Source organism: Pseudophryne corroboree, chromosome 10, assembly GCF_028390025.1.
Source record: "Pseudophryne corroboree isolate aPseCor3 chromosome 10, aPseCor3.hap2, whole genome shotgun sequence".
NCBI classification, from domain to species: domain Eukaryota; kingdom Metazoa; phylum Chordata; class Amphibia; order Anura; family Myobatrachidae; genus Pseudophryne; species Pseudophryne corroboree.
The window spans coordinates 120,934,896-120,956,571 of record NC_086453.1 but is presented as its reverse complement, the minus strand read 5'-3'; the positions used below and the strand labels follow the sequence as shown (position 1 = coordinate 120,956,571).

General features: G+C 46.0%; 1 protein-coding gene across 5 annotated transcripts in view; it reads left to right on the top strand.

Moving 5' to 3' along the window:
- Positions 1 to 21,676, top strand: part of ODAD1 (outer dynein arm docking complex subunit 1) — a 210,052-nt gene that overhangs the window by 149,055 nt on the left and 39,321 nt on the right. For all 5 annotated transcript variants that reach the window (XM_063942770.1, XM_063942772.1, XM_063942769.1 and 2 more), the window contains 2 exons: positions 4,936 to 5,099; positions 6,796 to 6,899. In XM_063942770.1, coding sequence (XP_063798840.1) covers positions 4,936 to 5,099; positions 6,796 to 6,899 — 268 coding nt within the window. The remainder of the gene's footprint in view (positions 1 to 4,935; positions 5,100 to 6,795; positions 6,900 to 21,676) is intronic.

Below are 21,676 nucleotides of genomic sequence, written 5' to 3'. Positions count from 1 at the left end.
ATAGTATAAATGGTCGTGACCATGTGTCATGAGGGGAGTGGTCACACGAAACTAGGGGAGTGGCTACATGACAATAGGGGCATGGCCACATTATGCCACACACCGTAATGCCTCTTACACATTATGCCACACACCGTAATGCGTATTACACACTATGCCACACACCGTAATGCCAGTTACACATTATGCCACACACCGTTGTGCCCATTACACATTATGACACTCATCATAATGCCCATTACACATTATGCCAGACACCGTAATGCCTATTGCATATTATGCCACACACAGTTATGCCACTGACACCATTTTATGTCCCACACACACAAATGCACCTTATAAATCATGCCCCATTGGTGGGCTGGTGGTACTGAGTACCACAACCATATTTCTTAATGATTAAATATCTATAGAGAGCGCATATATTCCAATGTCATTTATTATATAAAAGATATTTTTACTTCTATAAAATCAGCATAAATAATGCATATACACACATAGTAACACTTATTAAGCTAGGAAACACTGCAGTGTCTGATAATCAGTATCACAGCTCCACCATGATATCAGAATTCATACATATAATGGCAGTCCAAAGTCAATTGTATTAAAAAGTCTCTTTTTATACGCCTATGTCCAGAGATATTTTAGGGCCGTTGTTATTTAAATGGCCCACTTTCTTCCTATGGCTACAGGAAATTAATTTGGTGACCAAAAAGATGTATGGCTTTAGATCCAGGCGTTTTAAATTGTGATTTAAGGTGCAGTTTCTAAATCATTAAGATCTGGTACATAATCACCAGGAGCCCGCTGTGACCAGCCGCCACTCTGATTCACTTTTCTATTGCCAGCGTGTAGTGTGGTCCGAACAGGTGCAATGACCGGATAGGTCAATGCAGGGTTTCTCACCTCACTTCTCCGCTGACCACGTTGTGAAACCTCTTACAGGATGGAGCGGCCGGCAACCGTAGTGACACAGGCAAGACGTCCCTCCGCCGGAGGGGCCCCCAGATGGGCGGTCTCCCTTCTCTCCGGTCAAACGGACCTGCTGGTGGATGTCACAGTCAGCTGTGTTGATCTGCCAGGTGGATTGATCACTTCGTAGCCAGACAGGATAAATGCGGCCAGAATAGCAGAATTTAGGAGCCAGCAGATGTTTCCTAGCACGGTGTCTGATCCTTAACGCGTTTCTCCGTTATAACATTTAGAACGGTTTCCTCAGAAGGTATACACCAGTTGTCCACACTCTGATATTTAAACATACTGTCATCCAATCGTATGCTGACACTCATTATAACCTCCAGGTGTGTTGAAGTGTTCTAAGCATAGATGCTATTATAACACAAAGCAATTCTCTTGTATATAAGTGCATTCTCGGGAACATGTCCCCTATTAGCATTACAATACAGTGCAGTTCTCATCTTATGATTTTATTACTATACATTTCTAATAAAACACATAAAAAATATATATATAAAAACACCATTTCATAGCTATAGCAACACGTAGGACTGTGGGAGAGAAAGAAAAATATTGTGGAGATCAATATTAGAGATATATGGATGTGAGGCACCACTAATAATTTATGGCTACTATAGCCAAACCGTTAGAGCTTCTGCCTAGTAATCTCCAGCCCCGGGTTCGAGACTCACTCCCCACCGTTTTCCAGTATATTTTTACTTTAATAAATTTACATATATTTTTTAGTTATTTATATATATACAACTTTATTTCATAGCTGGTTCTTCTCACTTCCATTGATTTCTCTATATATCATCCACTCTGTATTACGACTCTATCTACACAACTCAGATGGGTACGTGTTTTCATAATGGTACTCCGTACCACCCTACTTTCAGCACTGCTCTTACAAATCAACACATGAACATCCCCGAACTCTCATATTGAGGCATCCAGAAAAATGTTTTCTTGTCATTTGTGTACAAACCAGTCTAGTCATTTACAAGGTCATGCTGAACAACTAGATCGTAGAGGGTGATTCGGCTAGAACTAATACTGTACATCACAGAATATGCAGACAGAGAAATCTTGCTTGTTTTAGCCTACTGTACATTGTATAGAGGCGCAAGGAAAAACAAGTGAGATTTCTTTACGCTGTTAGGTAAAAATCTGCACAGTTGCATATTTTGCAAGGCTCCACTTGGAGCCTTGGAACAGAAACTGCCCCATAATAGCTAGCTTTACAAGTAAGAGTATACATACTGTAGAGTAGCAATGAAAGCTCCAGGGACCATTTGTTTGACACAGTCAATGTAGGGACCTTGCTTATACAGATACGCCATACCTGGCTACATCTATAGCTTGAAAATTGCTCTCCCACCGTTTTCTACAGTGTTGATGGCTTTGATGGAAAAACGGTGACTGTATTACATCATACCTCCCAACATGACCCTCTCCAGGAGGGACACAATGCTCTGCTTCTGGACTTTTCTCTTAATTTATTATTGCCAGCACCTGTTTTGAACAGGTTAATGGATAAGAAAGGTGTTTCAGCACAGGTGAGGGCAATAATAAATTAAAAGGGAAGTCCAGGAGCAGAGCATTCTGTCCCTCCTGGAGAGGGTTCTGTTGGGAGGTATGTTACATGCTAAACCAGGCTGGTTTTAGCATTTATTGCAGTTGCTGTTTCAAATCCATCATTCAAAGCCGCTGACTGACAGCTTTGTCAAACCGCAGGTTAGTAAATCTACCCCGTAATATAGAGAAGGCAGATAAGCATGGCTGTAAACATAATACATTTGAACCTGTTCAAATGACTCTGCTAAGCTGTATTTGTTTAACCATTTTCATGGCAGGATCTTTAAAAGACTATCGGTGTCCACATACACCTTTCCCCAGTTTAGACATACACCTGTATGGTCAAATTAACCGTGCAATTAATCTGCGACATAGCCACGTATTATGATTTTTCTTAAGATATGCTACTTTATTCTGCTACTTTAAACAAATTTTTTGACAGCCAAAAAAAAACCCCTAGGAATCCATCCAATCACTACTCGTGGTAGAGCGTCATAGCCATGCTAAGCATTTTGTGCCAAATGAAGCAAAAAGGCAATGGTGTATGAGGACACAGATGTGCTCTCTGAGAGTTTTTGTACAGAGGTTAAATTGAACAGGAAATGGCCACTGTGCTGTCTCCATGATACTCCATAACTGAAGCATCTGCTCCTTTACCAAACTGGCCACTGTTGACTAATCTGTGCATGCATGGTGCCATTGTGCCAATGAGTTTGAGTGCCACGGTACTACACGGGCATATAGTGCAGAGCTCCAGGCTGACCCTCCATCTCCGCTACCTGCCTGTGTAACTATGAGTATGGCTGTACAAAACTGCACTCATTTGCGTATCTATAATGGGTGCAGTGTGTGCAAGCCACATGGGCCCCCGGGGTCTAGGGGGGCCCATCCTGCACACACTGCACCCATTTGTTAAATACTTACCGCTCTGGAGTCCCCCATCGGAGCCATCCCTTCTTGGCAGCGCAAAAGAGTCTGAACACTAGGGGGAACAAACTCTATTGCGCCTGCTGAAAACTCTGGAAACGTGGCACGGCGGCCATTTTTAACGTAATTTCGCGCATGCGCATTAGGAAAATCTTTGTGAAAATGGCCGCCGTGCCATGTTTCTGGAAGAGTCTGTGCTTAGATTGTATTGCCACTGCGCAGAAGGATGGCACCCCTGGGGGACTCTGGAGTGGTAAGTATTAAAACCTTGTGCCTCGGTAAGAGAGGAGGGGGCCGCTGATGCAGAAGGCTGCACACGGGCCTCATCCTCTCTTAAAACGCTCCTTACTGCACTGCAATAAACCCAAGCTCCTGGTTACATCTCTCCGGCTGGTGTGTCTCCTACACTTCTTTTCTACTGATGCCTACTATTTATCAGCTGTGTAGCACCACAAAATAGGACACACATACTGTATCAACATTTTATGGCTAAGGCAGAGGTTCCCAAACTGTGTGCCGTGGCTCCCTGGGGTGTCTCGGGACACTTGCACGGGTGCCCTGGGTTGGTGGTCCAGGACCAATTCAAATTATTCATGGTCAATATAATAGGCAAAACCAGTGCTGGTGGCTGCCAGTCATAAAATATGTGGCCAAACAGAAGCAAATCTTGTCCCTCACCACACAACTGACCCTAAGGATGACATATAAACGCGATCTACTTAATGTAATATTTCTTTCTAAATTTCTCAATAAGAAATTTTTGGCCTAGGGGTGCCGTGAAAAAAATTCTGATATTCTAGGGCGCCGTGATTCAAAAAAGTTTGGAAACCACTGAGCTAAGGTCTTGCTAGATTTCGCACGTCCAATGTGTGGGCTTGGACTGATGAGATCTAACAAGACCGGCACAGATGTCTGCAGGTTGTATCTATAGTTCTAGATTTCTGGATGTATCTGTGGGTCCGTCTATTAAGCACAGCGGGAGGAAGTTGCTGCATGGTTGACTGTTAAAATTACCTCATTAATCTTTGATTAAAGAGTGCTTGCTAATGCTGTGCATACATTTTTGTTAAAAAATAAAGCTTAATTACTTCCAAAGGATCGTGTTCTGCATCCATGTTATGTTGCACATGGTTTAGTTACTAATGTAAATCAAATTTTCCATTGAGCCCTATAGCTATGAATATTAATGAAGATGTTGTTTCTTAATCAGTTTTTTGGTAAAACGTAGTGGTTCCTTCTAGCAATAATATTTGAGTAATGCATTGTGTCGGAGATAAATAATATTTATTCATTTCAGTTTGTAATATTTTTACTGTTCTATTTGTATTTATTATGGAAACATGAAACTCATTCATATCAATTGTTCTTTTATTCTTTCATCTTATTTCCTGTTATTTGAGCTTTTTAAGTGTAAATGACTATGTTTTGTATCTTCTTCTTTCAATTGAAACAATGGCTCTTATTACTTAGGAGTTGATTCTTTGTTCAGGAACACAAATTGTGACCGCTCTGTCCTGGATGAAATGCTTGGCTCTTCCTCCAGCATTCGCGAGGCAAACATAATGCAGTACCTTGGCATCATTGAACAAAAAACTAACGAGCTGTTGGCCGCTCAGTCTTTCCTCGACTCCAAGGTAGGTGATATGACTTCATCATCACACACAGAAACACCAATGAGTGCAGGGCATGGTTGGAATGGATAATCCTGTATCAAGGACAAAGCATGTTTTACAAAGTGTTCCTTGTCAGACTAATATATTCCCCAGTGAGATGTATCCATGGCACAAGAATGCAATCTCAGATCAATTTTAGAAACAATATATAGAAGAGGCTTCGCAACGTATTATACTCTTTGCTAGTGTTAAAACACAGTATGCTGTTGAGATTTTTTACTTTCATTTCCTCCAACCTGCCTGAATTGAACAAATCTATACATAACAAGAGTCCCTATAACATGCATGCATAGATTGGTAAAACCTAGATTACATACAGCATGGGCTCCCCAATCCCCCAACTTCACTGATTACTGCCGTCCTGATCACCAACACAAGCTGAGAACCTTCTCATTCAGAAAGGACTCTTGACAGATTATTAGCAGTGCTATTTCGTCCAAAGAATATTTTGGCCACAATGAACTAAATGATTGCATGTGTACATGCTGTGTTAATACAGTGGATGAAACAAAAGAACACAAGGCTTAAAAGACAACTGTCAACAGCGAAGTAGTATGGCACATCAGTGGCGTAAGTTCGTCACAGTTGCCCGGAGGCAAGATAAATATTGGTGCCCCCCTATTTCCTAAATTAAGATAAATATATGTGTGTGTGTGTGTGTGTGTGTGTGTGTGTGTGTGTGTGTGTGTGTGTGTGTGTGTGTATGGTGTATTCTGAAAAAAAAATATATACTGTATTTATACATTTAATTGTCTTTTATTTTAAATCACACATTTCTTAGCAGTCATACCCAGGATTAGAACCCATGACCTGTTACACTAACAGCAGACACTTTACTGATGGAGTTATTTGCTCCTGTAGAGGAAGCATGAGAATTCTAACTATATGAAGTTACGTGTAATTGTCAGAGAAGTATCTTCATATAGTTAAAATTCTCATATTTCCTATACAGGAGCAAACAGCTTCATCAGTAAGGTGTCTGCTTCCAGTGTAATAGGTTGTGGTTTCTAATCCTGGGTGTGATACTTGTAAAATCTGTATCTACAGTATAATAAAAAGGGTGTGATTTGAAAGGTGCAGGGACCAGTGAGAAAGTCGGCCACTGAAAAGATAGCGGCAGCTATCAATTAACTTAATTCAGTGGTGTCACAGAATGGGAGGAGAGGTGCCCCCCTTCAGAGCAGGAGCCCGGCGGCAGATGACTCCGTTGCCTCCCAGAGTTCTGCCTCTGTGGCACATCACTGTGCGTTGAAAGGCCCATATAGACGGGCCGATGTGGGAGAGATGTGTGCTGAGCGTGTGGAGGGAGACGGGGGGGGGGGGCGCTCATTTCACCCAGCGGGTGAAATGAGCGACCTGCTATATTGGCCTGCATGGCAGGCCAATATAGCACCAGCGATAGTGATGCGCGGGGCTTTGCATCGCTATCGCTGTAGGGGGTACACACGGAGCGATCATGCTTAAAATCTAAGCAATCTAGTCCGATTGCTTAGAATATCGCTCCGTGAGTACCCCCCTTAACTCTGTATTTGTGGCATTTTGACAGATATCGCTACATTGTATTCTAAAGTTGCATTACATTTCTAGCACATTAGACGTGCGTTGGAAAATTTAGTACTGTTTCTTATTTTATTATTTTTGATTATTATTTTTTCAGAACTATGATAAGCCATACGATCCTCAAGAAACAGCCCGAGTCCTCCTGGGCCAGCTGGAAGACATGCGACCGCCAGTGTTTGACATCCAGCCGCCCACCACAGGGTGAGGATACGTTGTAACGCCTATAATCTGCACTCGGGAGTTTCGCTGACATCTTTTTTTAAATTTCAAGATACTGTAGTTTGAACTTTGTTGAAGGGATATATATATATATAAACAACTTGGAACTCCACGTGGCGCTACTTAATCACCTTCAGAGAAAGCTTACATAGTAGGCATACCAAATTTCAGGTCTCACAGCTGTCTTGATTTGAAAATCAACTACAAGACATAAAATATGTACAACACATAGTGCAATACTGTAAAATAATTAATGGGTATTTTATTAATGGTCCCACTCACATATAAATGTGAAATAAATTGCATGTAGAAAATCACAAGACACGAAGGGTAGTTTTCACTCCACGACTGAATCCTCCTCCATAGAACTCTTGAAATAAAAAATAGGGATAATAGTGCAACACCGTCTTTTTTTTAAAGACAAAAATTTAATAAGGAATGCACTCACAAAACATCTAATTAAAATCAGCATAAAATATCCACATAGAACTGCAAGCCTGATAAGGTCTCCCGGATATAATCACCGCAAAGTCCTCAAGTTCCAGCGTCTCCACCGGTCCCAGGTCGCAGCTCCAATCCTCGTCTGGCTCGTTTGTCTGCTTAAGCGCTTTCGGACTTACGTCCTTCCTCAGAAGCATGATGCATTCCTTATTAAATTTTTGTCTTTAAAAAAAAGACGGTGTTGCACTATTATCCCTATTTTTTATTTCAAGAGTTCTATGGAGGAGGATTCAGTCGTGGAGTGAAAACTACCCTTCGTGTCTTGTGATTTTCTACATGCAATTTATTTCACATTTATATGTGAGTGGGACCATTAATAAAATACCCATTAATTATTTTACAGTATTGCACTATGTGTTGTACATATTTTATGTCTTGTAGTTGATTTTCAAATCAAGACAGCTGTGAGACCTGAAATTTGGTATGCCTACTATGTAAGCTTTCTCTGAAGGTGATTAAGTAGCGCCACGTGGAGTTCCAAGTTGTTTATATATTGTGTATCATTTAGAATCACGGTGAAAGGTTCTCTTTTGGTTCTCCAAGGCTGCTATTGGTGGTATAGCGCATTAGGGGTCTATTTTCTCTTTGTTGGATATATATATATGGCATTTCTATAGCAGCTGGGGTGCTGCAAGTTAAATACCATTTAACTTGTATACAACATAAAAAGGTGCATGTGGCTTTATAGCAATAGAGATTACTTGAACTCTGCTACAACGTCCTTACAGACCTCTCAGATGAACAAATATCAGCATTCTCAGAGTACAGCGTTTTTCTGTACATCGGGATCAATATGTGCTTTATAAACTGAGACCATTGTTCACAGTATGGTCCTCACATGTAAGGGCTGAATTCAATCAACCCCGAAAAAACCCTCATTTTTGGATGTAAACAGTTACCGTGCATGTTATATGCACGGTAACTGTTTACATCCAAAAATGAGGTGTTTTTCGGGGGTTTGCAGGTTTCAGTTACCTGGTTTTCGGGCTATTTAATTCCAAACATATTGCTTGTGATTTCACTCTGGGGCATGTTTAACGCACTATTTAAATGAAGGTAGCCGGGGTTTATGTAGCTAAGGTGAAATTACCATTTGATAATGAATTTAAAAGATAAAAAAATTACTTTTCTCATACGTCCTAGAGGATTCTGGGGTCACATCAAGAACCATGGGGTATAGACGGGATCCACAGGAGATATGGGCACTTTAAGACTTTCAAAGGGGTGTGAACTGGCTCCTCCCTCTATGCCCCTCCTCCAGACTCCAGTTTAGAATCTGTGCCCAGGCAGACTGGATGCACACTGAGGAGCTCTACTGAGTTTCTCTGAAAAGACTTTAAGTTAGGTTTTTTATTTTCAGGGAGCACTGCTGGCAACAGTCTCCCTGCTTCGTGGGACTTAGGGGAGAGAAGTCAGACATACTTCTGTGAGTTAAAGGATCTGCTTCTTTGGCTACAGGACACCATTAGCTCCTGAGGGTTTGGAACACTAGGTACGCCTAGGTGTTCATTCCCAGAGCCCGCCGTCAACCCCCTTGCAGAGCCAGAAGTCAGAAGACAGGTGAGTAGAAGAAGATCAGAAGACTTCAGTGACGGCTTTGAGGTACCGCACAGCGGGCGCGCTGCGCGCCATGCTCCCACACACAATAGCACTGCAGGGTGCAGGGCGCGGGGGGTGGCGCCCTGGGCAGCATATAAACCTCATATTTCTGACTGGCAACAGCAGACAGGGTCTGGGCATGGTCCGGACCTCCGCCAGTGGCAAAAAGTTTAAAAATAAGCGGGTCTGAAGCGCGCCAGTAAGGAGGCGGGGCTTAGCCCTCACAGCACACAGCCCGGTGCCATTTCTATTCACATGGCTGCAGAGACGCTGGTCCTTCATCACACTGCTGTAACAAGTAACAGGGTGAAAAACGGGGGGGGTACAGCAATTTTGGTGCATTATACTAGATTATAAAAGCGCTGCAGGTCTGGGACATTATCTGTAGTGTTCAGACCGGGTTTTGGGCGCTGGGGTGTGAGCTGGCTATATCTCCCTCTGTGTCTCTCTGACAGGCTTTGCTGTAGGTCTGTCCCCTATAGGCCCAGTGTATCTGTGTGTGGTGGGTGCACGTGTGTCGGCATGTCTGAGGCAGAGTGCTCCTTCCAGGAGGAGACTGTATTGGGGACACAAAAGGCTGTGGGAGTGACCCTGTCGGCACCGCCGACACCGGATTGGGTGAATGTTTTGAGTGCTTTGAATGCAAATGTGGCTCTGATTAATAAAATATTGGATAAATCTGAATCTCAGAACCAGGTTTGGAAGAAATCCGTAGAGGATGTGTTGTTTCAAGTCCAGACCCCTTCAGGGTCACAAAAACGTTCATTTACCCAGCTGGCAGACACGGATACCGACACAGACACTGACTCAAGTGTCGACTATAGTGATGCCAGATTAGATTCAAAACTGGCAAAGAGCATTCAGTACATGATTGTGGCTATAAAAGATGTATTACATATCACTGAGGACCCTACTGTTCCTGATACTAGGGTCTGTATGTATAAAGGGAAGAAACCTGAGGTAACATTTCCTCCCTTTCATGAACTGAACGCGCTTTGTGAAAAGGTTTGGGAAAATCCTGACAAAAAGTTTCAGATTCCCAAAAGGATTGTAGTGGCGTATCTGTTTCCCTCTGGGGATAGGGAAAAATGGGAGTCACCCCCCATTGTGGACAAAGCTTTATCACGGCTGTCCAAAATGGCGGCTTTACCGTCCCCTGACACGGCAGCCCTAAAGGATCCTGCGAATCGTAGGCAGGAAAGTACATTGAAATCCATTTATATCTCCACGGGTACGCTACTCAGACCAGCCATTGCATCTGCATGGGTGAGTAGTGCTATCGAAAAATGGGCAGATAACCAGTCATCTGAATTGGATACCCTGGATAGGGATAACATTCTCCTGATGCTAGGTCATATCAGGGACGCTGCAGTCTACTTGAAGGAAGCTGCGAGAGATATTGGCCTCTTGGGTTCACGGGCGAATGCCATGGCAGTCTCAGCTAGGAGAGCATTGTGGATTCATCAATGGAATGCTGATGCTGACTCCAAAAAAGCTATGGAGTCTCTACCGTATAAAGGTGGTGTATTGTTTGGCGATGGCCTCGCTGAGTTGGTATCTACGGCTACCGCGGGTAAGTAATCATTTTTACCTTATGTGCCTGCACCACAAAAGAAAGCACATCAGTATCAGATGCAGTCCTTTCGGCCCTATAAATACAGAAAAGGCCGAGGGTCTTCCTTCCTTGCTACTAGAGGAAAGGGAAAGGGTAAGCGATCACCGGCCGTGGTCGGTTCCCAGGAGCAGAAGTCCTCCCCGGCTTCTGACAAGTCCACCGCATGACGCTGGGGCTCCTCTGCGGGAGTCCGCACCGGTGGGGGCACGTCTCAGGCTCTTCAGTTCTGGCCTCGTTCGGGCCTAGACCCATGGGTTTTAGAAATAGTGTCCCAAGGGTACAAACTGGAGTTTCAAGACGTCCCCCCTCACCGATTTTTCAAATCAGCCTTACCAGCTTCTCTTCCAGACAGGGAAGTGGTATGCGCCGCAATACAAACATTGTGTCACAATCAAGTCATTGTCAGGGTTCCCCCGTCGCAACAGGGAGAAGGCTTTTATTCGAGCCTGTTTGTGGTTCCGAAGCCAGACGACTCAGTCAGACCAATCCTGAACCTCAAATCCCTCAATTTCTACCTAAAAAAATTAAAATTCAAGATGGAATCTCTCCGGGCTGTGATCTCCAGTCTGGAGGAGGGGGATTTTATGGTGTCGGTAGACATAAAAGATGCCTACTTATATGTTCCCATTTACCCTCCACATCAGGCTTACCTGAGGTTGGCAGTTCAGGATTGTCATTACCAATTTCAGACGTTGCCGTTTGGTCTGTCCACGGCTCCGAGGGTTTTCACCAAAGTAATGGCCGAAATGATGGTTCTCCTGCGCAAACAAGGAGTCACAATTATCCCGTACTTGGACGATCTCCTGATAAAGGCGAGATCCAGGGACCAATTACTGCAGAACATTACGCTCTCCCTGACAATTCTGCAGCAACATGGTTGGCTCCTAAACTTGCCAAAATCGCAGTTGGTTCCGAAAAGTCGGCTGTTGTTTTTGGGAATGATTCTGGACACAGAATTACAGAAAGTTTTTCTTCCAGTGGAAAAGGCTCTGGAAATTTAGAACCTGGTCAAACAAATTCTGAAACCAGCAAGAGTGTCGATCCATCAATGCACTCGGTTGCTGGGGAAGATGGTGGCGGCCTACGAGGCCATTCAGTTTGGCAGATTCCATGCCAGAGTGTTTCAGTGGGACCTATTGGACAAGTGGTCCGGGTCCCATCTGCACATGCACTGAAGGATAAGCCTGTCCTCCAAGACCAGAATCTCACTCCTGTGGTGGCTACACAGCTCTCACCTCCTAGAGGGACGCAGGTTCGGGGTCCAGGACTGGATCGTAGTGACCACGGATGCGAGTCTCCGAGGCTGGGGAGCAGTCACGCAGGGGGAAAGCTTCCAGGGAAAATGGTCAAGCCAGGAAATGTGTCTACACATAAACGTGCTGGAGTTAAGGGCCATTCACAACGGCCTTCTGCAAGCGGAACATTTTCTTCGCAATCGTCCCGTCTTAATTCAGTCGGACAACATAACAGCAGTAGCGTACATAAACCGCCAGGGCGGAACAAAGAACAGAGCGGCAATGGCAGAGGCCACAAAGGTGCTCCGTTGGGCGGAAAGGCATGCAAACGCTCTGTCAGCGATCTTCATTCCAGGAGTGGACAACTGGGAAGCAGACTTCCTCAGCAGACACGATCTCCATCCAGGAGAGTGGGGTCTTCATCAAGAGGTCTTTGCAGAAGTGACAGCTCTTTGGGTAATGCCTCAAATAGACATGATGGCGTCTTGCCTCAACAAGAAACTTCAGAGATATTGTTCCAGGTCGAGAGACCCTCAAGCAATAGCAGTGGACGCCCTAGTGACACCGTGGGTGTTTCGGTCGGTGTACGTGTTTCCTCCGCTGCCACTCATTCCAATAGTGATAAAGCTCATAAGAAGAACAAAGGTTCAAGCGATCCTCTTTGTTCCAGATTGGCCAAGGAGGGCTTGGTATCCAGATCTTCAGGAATTACTCATAGGAGATCCCTGGCCTCTTCCTCTGAGGGAGGATCTGTTACAGCAGGGGCCGTGCGTGTTCCAAGACTTACCGTGACTTTGTTTGACGGCTTGGAGGTTGAACGCCGGATCCTAGCCTGAAAGGGTATTCCCAAGGAGGTCATCCCTACTCTTCTTATTCAGGCCAGGAAAGGAGTAACGTCTAAACATTACCACCGTATTTGGAGAAAGTATGTGTCTTGGGGTGAATCCAAGAAAGCTCCTACAGAAGAATTTCAGTTAGGACGTTTTCTCCATTTTCTACAAGACGGTGTGGATGGGGGCCTAAAGTTGGGCTCAATTAAAGTTCAAATTTCGGCTTTATCGGCTTTCTTCCAAAAACAGTTGGCCTCACTTCCAGAAGTTCAGACCTTCGTGAAAGGCGTATTGCACGTCCAACCTCCTTTTGTGCCCCCTGTGGCACCATGGGATCTTAACGTGGTGTTGCAATTCCTTCAATCTCATTGGTTTGAACCTTTACAGGAGGTAAAGTTGAAATTCCTTACTTGGAAAGTGGTCATGCTGTTGGCATTGGCATCCGCAAGGCGGGTGTCTGAATTAGCGGCCTTGTCTCACAAGAGCCCTTATTTGATCTTCCATGAAGATAGAGCAGAATTGAGGACTCGTCAGCAGTTTCTGCCGAAAGTGGTGTCATCGTTCCATTTGAACCAACCTATTGTGGTGCCAGTGGCTACTGACGCCTTGCTGGAATCAAAGCTTCTCGATGTAGTAAGAGCTTTGAAAATTTATGTCGCCAGAACGGCTCAGTTTAGGAAAACAGAGGCTCTGTTTGTCTTGTATGCTCACAATAAAATTGGGGCTCCTGCTTCCAAGCAGACTATTGCGCGCTAGATCTGTCATACGATTCAGCAGGCTCATTCTACGGCTGGATTGCCGTTACCGAAATCGGTGAAGGCCCATTCTACCAGGAAGATGGGCTCGTCCTGGTCGGCTGCCCGAGGGGTCTCGGCATTATAATTTTGCCGAGCAGCTACTTGGTCGGGTTCAAACACCTTTGCGAAGTTCTACAAGTTTGATACCCTGGCTAATGAGGACCTCATGTTTGGTCAATCGGTGCTGCAGAGTCATCCGCACTCTCCCGTCCGTTCTAGAGTTTTGGTATAAACCCCATGGTTCTTGATGTGACCCCAGCATCCTCTAGGACGTATGAGAAAATAGGATTTTAATACCTAACGGTAAATCCTTTTCTCTTAGTCTGTAGAGGATGCTGGGCGCCCGTCCCAGTGCGTACTGTATCTGCAGTTATTAGTTGTGGTTACACACATGTTATAGTCAGCCTGTTGCTGAGGTTGTTCATGCCGTTGACTTGCGTTGTGTTAAATGCCTTGTTGTACGGCGTACTTGAGGTGTGAGCTGGTATGTATCTCACCTTAGTTTAACAATAAATCCTTTACCTCGAAATGTCCGTCTCCCTGGGCACAGCTCCTATAACTGGAGTCTGGAGGAGGGGCATAGAGGGAGGAGCCAGTTCACACCCCTTTGAAAGTCTTAAAGTGCCCATGTCTCCTGTGGATGCCTTCTATACCCCATGGTTCTTGATGTGACCCCAGAATCCTCTACGGACTAAGAGAAAAGGATTTACCGGTAGGTATTAAAATCCTATTTTCTCATACTGTACATACATACAGCAACTCATTAGAATGTATAGCTTACTCTGACAGTTTTGATTAAAATGAAGCTATGATGAAGTATATTTCATCCCGCTTCCTGCATGAGTTTTGTCAACTCCTCCCTTTAATTATGGATACAGTATATATACACATTATACAGATTCCATGGCTGGTTAGAGCTATTTCTGATTTTAACTAGCCACTGAACCTATATAATTAAATCACCGTAAAAGGGATTGCTTGGCAATCCTAATTACATATAGCAAAAACTCTATCCAAATTATGCATTCAGGGGTTCATTCAGTTTTTTTTTTTTTTTTTTTATTTGCTACTTAGAGACAGAATGGGTTATCCATGGGTGTACAAGCACAGGTACAGGATGGTAAAGTTGTGTTCATGTAATTGCATCACAGTTTGCTGGTGCAGGTGCAATGATATGCAGTGATGCTGATAATCAGAAGTACCTTGTAGCTGCTTCTGATTGGCTGATTGCTGATTCACCCCTCCAGCTGACGGTGCTTAAATCATTAGCATTACCAGGGCCGGCTCCAGGCATATTCCAATAGAGCGGCCGCGCAGGGCGCCACCCTTAATGGGCACCACACGCTGGCACCGCCATAGTGGAGCCTGGTCTTGTGTCTGTGTGTGGCTCCAGCAGCATCCGTCCGTCCCCGGCCCGCCTCCGAGTCCTACCCCCAGCCAGCAGTCAGTGGCTGACTCTGTGCTGGGGGCAGGACTATGCAAAACTACTCTGTGCGCACCGCTGGCACCGCATAGCGCGCACTGAGTTTGTTTAGCAGAGTGCGCACAGCCGGAGACTGAGGGGAAGGAGAGGCGCACGCTGCGCTCTCCTTCCCGTCCTCACAGCAGGAGCAGCAGCAGCCGCCTCCTCCCCGCCAAAGAGCCCAAAGGACCGTCGGCAGCAGCAGCGCGGTGAGCAGCACTTGGGGGGGACGGGGGGACGGGACACTGTGTGGGGACATGTGTTTCTGGGGATGGGCATATCTGGCACTGTGGGGCATGTGTATCTGGCACTGGGGGCATATCTGGCACTGTGGGGCATGTGTATTTGGCACTGGGGGGCATGTGTATCTTGCACTGGGGGGCATATCTGGCACTGGGGGCATATCTGGCACTGTGGGGCAGGTGTATCTGGCACTGTGGGCATATCTGGCACTGGGGGGCATATCTGACACTGTGGGGCATGTGTATCTGGCACTGTGGGCATATCTGGCACTGGGGGGCATATCTGACACTGTGGGGCATGTGTATCTGGCACTGTGGGCATATCTGGCACTGGGGGGCATATCTGACACTGTGGGGCATGTGTATCTGGCACTGTGGGCATATCTGGCACTGGGGGGCATATCTGACACTGTGGGGCATGTGTATCTGGCACTGTGGGCATATCTGGCACTGGGGGGCATATCTGGCACTGTGGGGCAAGTGTATTTGGCACTGTGGGGCATGTGTATCTGACACTGGGGGCATATCTGACACTGTGGGGCATGTGTATCTGGCACTGTGGGCATATCTGGCACTGGGGGGCATATCTGACACTGTGGGGCATGTGTATCTGGCACTGTGGGCATATCTGGCACTGGGGGGCATATCTGGCACTGTGGGGCAAGTGTATTTGGCACTGTGGGGCATGTGTATCTGGCACTGGGGGGCATATCTGGCACTGGGGGCATATCTGACACTGGGGGCATATCTGGCACTGTGGGGCAGGTGTATCTGGCACTGGGGGCATATCTGACACTGTGGGGCATGTGTATCTGGCACTGGGGGCATATCTGGCACTGTGTGGCATGTGTATTTGGCACTGTGGGGCATGTTTATTTGGCACTGGGGGGCATATCTGGCACTGGGGGGCATATCTGACACTGGGGGCATATCTGGTACTGTGGGCAGGTGTATCTGGCACTGGGGGCATATCTGACACTGTGGGGCATGTGTATCTGGCACTGTGGGGCATGTGTATCTGGCACTGTGGGGCATGTGTATCTGGCACTGTGGGGCAGGTGTATCTGGCACTGGGGGCATATCTGACACTGTGGGGCATGTGTATCTGGCACTGTGGGGCATGTGTATCTGGCACTGTGGGCATATCTGGCACCGTGGTGCATGTGTATTTGGCACTGTGGGGCATGTGTATCTGGCACTGGGGGGCATATCTGACACTGGGGGCATATCTGGCACTGTGGGGCATGTGTATCTGGCACTTTGGGGCAGGTGTATCTGGCACTGGGGGCATATCTGACACTGTGGGGCATGTGTATCTGGCACTGTGGGGCAAGTGTATCTGGCACTGGGGGCATATCTGACACTGTGGGGCATGTTTATCTGGCACTGTGGAGCAGGTGTATCTGGCACTGGGGGCATATCTGGCACTGTGGGGCAGGTGTACCTGGCACTGGCGGCATATCTGGCACTGTGGGGCATGTGTACCGGGCCTGCTACGGGGCATATTATGTGTAGCTGGCACTGCTGGGGTGCATATCAGGTGTAGCTGGCACTGCTGGGGGGCATATCATGTGTACCTGGCACTGCTGCTGGGCATGTCATGTGTAGCTGGCACTGCTGCGGCGCATGTCATGTGTAGCTGGCACTGCTGCGGGGCATGTCATGTGTAGCTGGCACTGCTGCGGGGCATGTCATGTGTAGCTGGCACTGCTGCGGGGCATTTCATGTGTAGCTGGCACTTCTGCGGGGCATGTCATGTGTAGCTGGCACTGCTGCGGGGCATGTCATGTGTAGCTGGCACTGCACTACTGTAGACATTATGTGTATCTGGCACCATACTGGAGACATGTGTAATCTGGCACTATACTGGAGACATTGCGTGTAAGGAACACTACTATGTTATGTGTAAGGCTGCTAATTATGTGCGTAGAGGGGGTGTGAAAATATACTTATTTGTAGTGTGATAATATGAAGGTGTGAGGCCACGCCCACTTTCCCAGGAGGCCACTCCCACTTTCACAGGAGGCCACACCCACTTTCCCAGGAGCGCGAACGCCTTCTGCACGCACATAAGGGGGTGGGTGCGCTTTGACATTTTCTCGCCCAGGGTGTCAATAGGCCTGGAGCCGGCCATGAGCATTACAGCTAGGTCAGAAGCAGTCTGGGGCAGCTGTTTGCATTACTAATGCTGGGCATGCATGCTACATTTATTGATCCAGTAATATTTATCAGATGGACATGCCGGACCATCCAGCATGTCTTGCGATTCAATATTTTGAAAATGTAAAGTTGGCCGCATGGGGCAGTGTATGCCCTGCTGTGGCCGACCGATGGAAATGGACATTTTCCACGTTCCTTCATATGGGAAGGAACAGGGAAATGTCTTCTCCCTGGGGACGGAGCACCGATAATATGGCCAATACCCTGTGAATCTCACAGTGTAAGTTCCTGAGATCAGCACTGTCCAAGGTAGCCAGATAAAATCTGTACGTGCATGCCTGGCAATACTGTCCTTGACATTTCCATTTGGACTACTGCAGGAAAGAATATTTCCATAAAATTTTTTTAGAAAGCAAAACAACAGTAGTTTGGATCAGTGGCGGAACTAGCGAGCGGTGGGCCAAGGTGCGACAAAATGCCTTGCCCCCCCTCATCCCATCCAAGTCCACTCCCTCACCCCTGGAGAGGATTTGGTGAGGGGGACCTGCTCAGGGCCAGAGAAATGGATACCTAGTAACAGTGCCGTCACTAGACATTTTAGCGCTGTGTGCAAGAAACGGCATCGGAGCCCCTCCCCCCTCTATGTAAAACAGGGGCAGTGGCTTCGTGGGGAAAGGGTGTGGCCACAAAATAATACCAATTCATATAACGGTGCACAGTAGTCTCCATTATTCAAATTACGCCGCACAGTAGCACCACTACATCAGGTAGAGCCCCTTTTACACCTTACGGTGGACAGAGTCCCCTTTTTACACATTACGGCAGACAGCGTCCACCTTTTACACATTACGGCAGACAGCGTCCCCTTTTTACACATTACGGCAGACAGCGTCCCCTTTTTACACATTACGGCAGACAGCATCCCCTTTTTACACATTACTGCAGACAGATTCCCCTTTTTACACATTACGGCAGACAGAGTCCCCTTTTTTACACATTATGGCAGACAGCGTCCCCTTTTTTACACAATACGGTACACAGCGTTCACTTTTTACACATTACGGCAGACAGCGTCCAGCGTCCCCTTTTTACATATTACGGCAGACAGTGTCCCCTTTTTACACATAACGGCAGACAGCATCCCCCCTTTAACACACATAACGGCAGAAAACAGAAAGAAAGAAAGAAAGAATGAATGAATTATACTTTACTGTCTCCGCTGGCAGTCAGGCTCCTCGTTGCAGCAGCTCCTGGCAGATCCCGGGCAGGGGAGAAGGAGGAGGGAGCCGCAGCAGCACAGTGTAATTGGTGTGAATGCTGGGATGCGCTTCCCAGCATTCACAGCGGCAGAGGACAGCCTATGGTGAAGGAGAGGGACAGCTACAGCAGCACCTCCACCAATTACACAGCGCTGCTGCGGCACCCTCCTCCATCTCCCTCCTCCTCCTTCCCCCCGTGGCCGCTGCGCTCCTCTCCTCGGCGGGCGGCGGTGGCCCGCAGCACACAGCGGCATGTAATGAGTCAGTTTGACTCATTACATGTCGCTGGCTTTGGGCTCCTTGACAGTGGCGGGCCCCAGTGCAAGGCACAGCTTGCACTGGCGGTAGTTCCACCACTGGTTTGGATGTATCTTCACTTCCACCTGTATTTTGCACTTGCAGTTGTAATTATGTCACATCTTATAATGAAAATGCAACTTTTGCATTTATCAATAACTAACAAGACAATATTCTCTTCTGTCTATATGACAATTCATTAAAAAAAATACAAAAAATAAATGAAAAATAATATATATATATACACACACAGTATTTACATTGAATGAGTTATACTGTACTTCAGCATGAATAAGAATACAGATTTGTGTTAGCCATTTTCCTGTAATAGTTGATGGGCTGGCAATAGTGATTTATGAAGCTTAGATATTATTGCTGTGTAGACACAACATAATTATAGTTTATGTTTAAGCTTTGCACATTTGTGGACCGTAGCTGTCTATGAAATTAATTACATTAATTTTGTACATCACTGCTTTTTTATAATGCAAGTGAAGATATATTAAGAGTGATCTGAACATGACTATCAGACTTAAGTGTTCCAAATGTTTTCTCAGTATTTTATATCCACCGTGAATGATGCAGCTAAATCCCAGCAGCCTTGAGAGTAAATTCTGAACCTGGGTTCATAACACCCATGACATAAATAAAACACAGTCATAAAAGACATAAGACTGCCTTTATCCTTAATTGCTATTTTAACTTTTCCAGTGCGATAGAAATTCTCCAGCTTCTTGTGTTTCGTTTACACAGTTTGATTTTTATTCTCTTCCTGTCTGTCATTATTATGTATTGCTCACATTGTCTCTGGTATGTTGCCATTGTTTTCCTCACCTCTTGCCTGCTCGCATTGTCTCTGGTATGCTGCCATTGTTTTCCTCACCTCTTGCCTGCTTGCATTGTCTCTGGTATGCTGCCATTGTTTTCCTCACCTCTTGCCTGCTCGCATTGTATTGTTTTCCTCATCTCTTGCCTGCTCGCATTGTCTCTGGTATGCTTCCATTGTTTCCTTCACCTCTTGCTTGCTAGCTATGTCTCTAGTATACAGCCATTGTTTTCCTCACCTCTTGTCTGCTAGCCTAGTCTCTGTTATGCTGCCATTGTTTCCCTCACCTCTTGCCTGCTCGCATTGTCTCTGGTATGCTTCCATTGTTTCCTTCACCTCTTGCTTGCTAGCTATGTCTCTAGTATACAGCCATTGTTTTCCTCACCTCTTGCCTGCTAGCCTTGTCTCTGGTATGCTGCCATTGTTTCCCTAACCTCTTGCCTGCTAGCCTTGTCTCTGGTATGCTGCCATTGTTCCCTCACCTGTTATCTGCTAGCCTTGTCTCTGTTATGCTGCCATTGTTTCCCTCACCTCTTGTCTGCTAGCCTTGTCTCTGGTATGCTGCCATTGTTCCCTCACCTGTTGTCTGCTAGCCTTGTCTCTGTTATGCCGCCATTGTTTCCCTCACCTCTTGCCTGCTAGCCTTGTCTCTGGTATGCTGCCATTGTTCCCTCACCTGTTGTCTGCTAGCCTTGTCTCTGTTATGCTGCCATTGTTTCCCTCACCTCTTGTCTGCTAGCCTTGTCTCTGTTATGCTGCCATTGTTTCCCTCACCTCTTGTCTGCTAGCCTTGTCTCTGGTATGCTGCCATTGTTTCCCTAACCTCTTGCCTGCTAGCCTTGTCTCTGGTATGCCGCCATTGTTTCCCTCACCTCTTGTCTGCTAGCCTTGTCTCTGGTATGCTGCCATTGTTTCCCTAACCTCTTGCCTGCTAGCCTTGTCTCTGGTATGCCGCCATTGTTTCCCTCACCTCTTGCCTGCTAGCCTTGTCTCTGGTATGCTACCATTGTTTCAATCGGCTATTGCCTGCTAGTCTTTTTTCCCTGTTGCGCTCCCATTGTTTGTTTCCCTAGGCACTTGTCTTCTAGCCTTCTTTGTGCATGCCCATTGCTTGTTTTCCTTCACTACTGTCTACTGCAGTTGTGTATTATTACCTCTCCTTGTCTGCTGTCTTCCCTTGTTTCTCATGTGCTCTCCTTGTATGTGTTGTACATGTATATCCTATTGGCGTCTGCTTTATCCTCAAGTTTAACCTCTTGTGTCTTGTCTTCTAACTCGGTCTGCCTAATCTGCATCGGCTTCCCATTGTTTCCCACCCTGTTCTGCTTCGTCTAGGCTCCCATTGAGTTTATACCCATTATATCTGATTTCAGCACCAGTATAGTGTGCATGGGAGACAGAAACATTGTATTATGGGGGGAATTCCAAGTTGATCGCAGCAGGAAATTTTCTAGCAGTTGGGCAAAACCAAGTGCACTGCAGGGGAGGCAGATTTAACATGTGCAGAGAGAGTTAGATTTGGGTCTGGTGTGTTCAATATGCAATCTAATTTGCAGTGTAAAAATAAAGCAGCCAGTATTTACCCTGCACAGAAATAAAATAACCCACTCAAATATAACTCTTTCTGCACATGTTATATCTGCCTCCCCTGCAGTGCACATGGTTTTGCCCAACTGCTAAAAAAATTCCTGCTGCGATCAATTTGGAATTACCCCCTATATGCGATAGTCAAACTCTGAAAAATATTGGGGCTGTAGTTATGTGACCGGCGGTCAAGAGACCGCCGCTAACACTGGTACAGTCTAACTAAATATTCATAGGTGGATATCATGGCTTGATCCAGCAGACCGATGAATTACCCCTTCATTTTACAGTTTATTGGATAAATCTGTGGGGATGTGATTTCTAAGGTGTCAAAGGCACATTAGTGCCACAT